Source organism: Mercenaria mercenaria, unplaced genomic scaffold (assembly GCF_021730395.1).
Source record: "Mercenaria mercenaria strain notata unplaced genomic scaffold, MADL_Memer_1 contig_2876, whole genome shotgun sequence".
NCBI lineage: Eukaryota > Metazoa > Mollusca > Bivalvia > Venerida > Veneridae > Mercenaria > Mercenaria mercenaria.
In genome coordinates this window covers 37,356-38,660 of record NW_026460963.1, presented here as the reverse complement: position 1 = coordinate 38,660, position 1,305 = coordinate 37,356, and the positions used below count along the sequence as shown (strand labels likewise).

The window sequence follows — 1,305 nt, the reverse complement described above, 5'->3', positions numbered from 1 at the left end:
GATCCTCCACCCCTACCGAAATTTCGACTAGAAGACAGCGCCCCATTTGCGGTAACAGGAGTGGATTTTACCGATGCACTACATGTAAAAGATCAACGTGGAAATATGAGTAAAGCGTACATATGCCTTTTCACGTGCGTTTCTACTAGAGCATTACATTTAGAAGTGGTCCAGAATTTGACTGAAAGTTCCTTCATGCAAGCATTCAGAAGATTTTGCAGCAGGAAATCATTACCACACATAATGGTTTCTGGCAATGCAGCTACATACCAGGCAGTATCAAGTCATCTGCGACAATTATTCGATTCCCAGTTCATGGAAGAAGCCCTCAACCAAGAAGGAACACAAAGGAATTTCATCCCAGCTAGAGCCCCATGGTACGGTGGTTGGTGGGAGCGCCTGATAGGTTTAACCAAGATCACGCTAAAGAAAGTTCTCGGACATCGATGCATTAATTTAGAAGAACTTCAGACGATAACCACGGAAGTAGAAGTTGTTCTAAATGATCGACCGATTACATACGTGACGTCAGATGATTCAGATCCACAACCGTTAACACCGGCACACTTATTATACGACCGGCAGGTGAAGAGTTTACCGACAAAGAATGCACCAAAAGAATCGGTATCAGATCCAGCAGTTGGCAACCGTTCCAGTATTACTAGACGAGCCAGGGTCCAGAAGGAACTAATCGAGCACTTCCAGGAACGGTGGCGCCACGAGTATTTGACGGCGTTGCGCGAGTATCACCAAGTGACAGGTAACAACAAGCAGACGATATCAGTAGGTGACGTGATACAGATCCATGATGACACACATCGTGCGCGGTGGAGATTAGGTGTGATACACAAACTTACATATGGGAAAGATGGACTGATTCATGCAGCCAAAGTAAAATTGAATAGTGGAATATCAGTGCGACCAATTATAAAACTGTATCCGTTGGAAACAAAGTGACTCCGTGTGTATCAGTAAAAGACAAATTGATTTAGTGTGCATTTATGTGAAAATTTGTTGTAAAGGGACTTTAAGACCTTGAGATTTCTATTCGTGAGCTTAAATATTAATTCTAACACGATCCGATTCATTTTCCTATTAAACAAAGAAGGAAGAAAGCAGTGAATTATCATACAACAAATCACTGTTCTGACGTCACAGTTATTACGTCATGGCGTCAAACGGTATAGCGGCGCGCTGGAAAAGAAACCGATTGAAAACGGGCAAATATTTAATGCATGTCATCAAGGATGTACTTTAAAATCCTTTGTAACGTGTTAGAATCGAAATAATAGATCTCATTTAGTG

At 41.9% G+C, this 1,305-nt stretch overlaps 1 protein-coding gene across 1 annotated transcript; it reads left to right on the top strand.

Moving 5' to 3' along the window:
* Positions 1-243: 243 nt before the first annotated feature.
* Positions 244-957, top strand: LOC128552526 (uncharacterized). Its single transcript, XM_053533572.1, has one exon. The coding sequence runs from the start codon at positions 244-246 to the stop codon at positions 955-957; it is 714 nt and encodes a 237-aa protein (XP_053389547.1).
* The last annotated feature ends 348 nt before the right edge of the window (positions 958-1,305 follow it).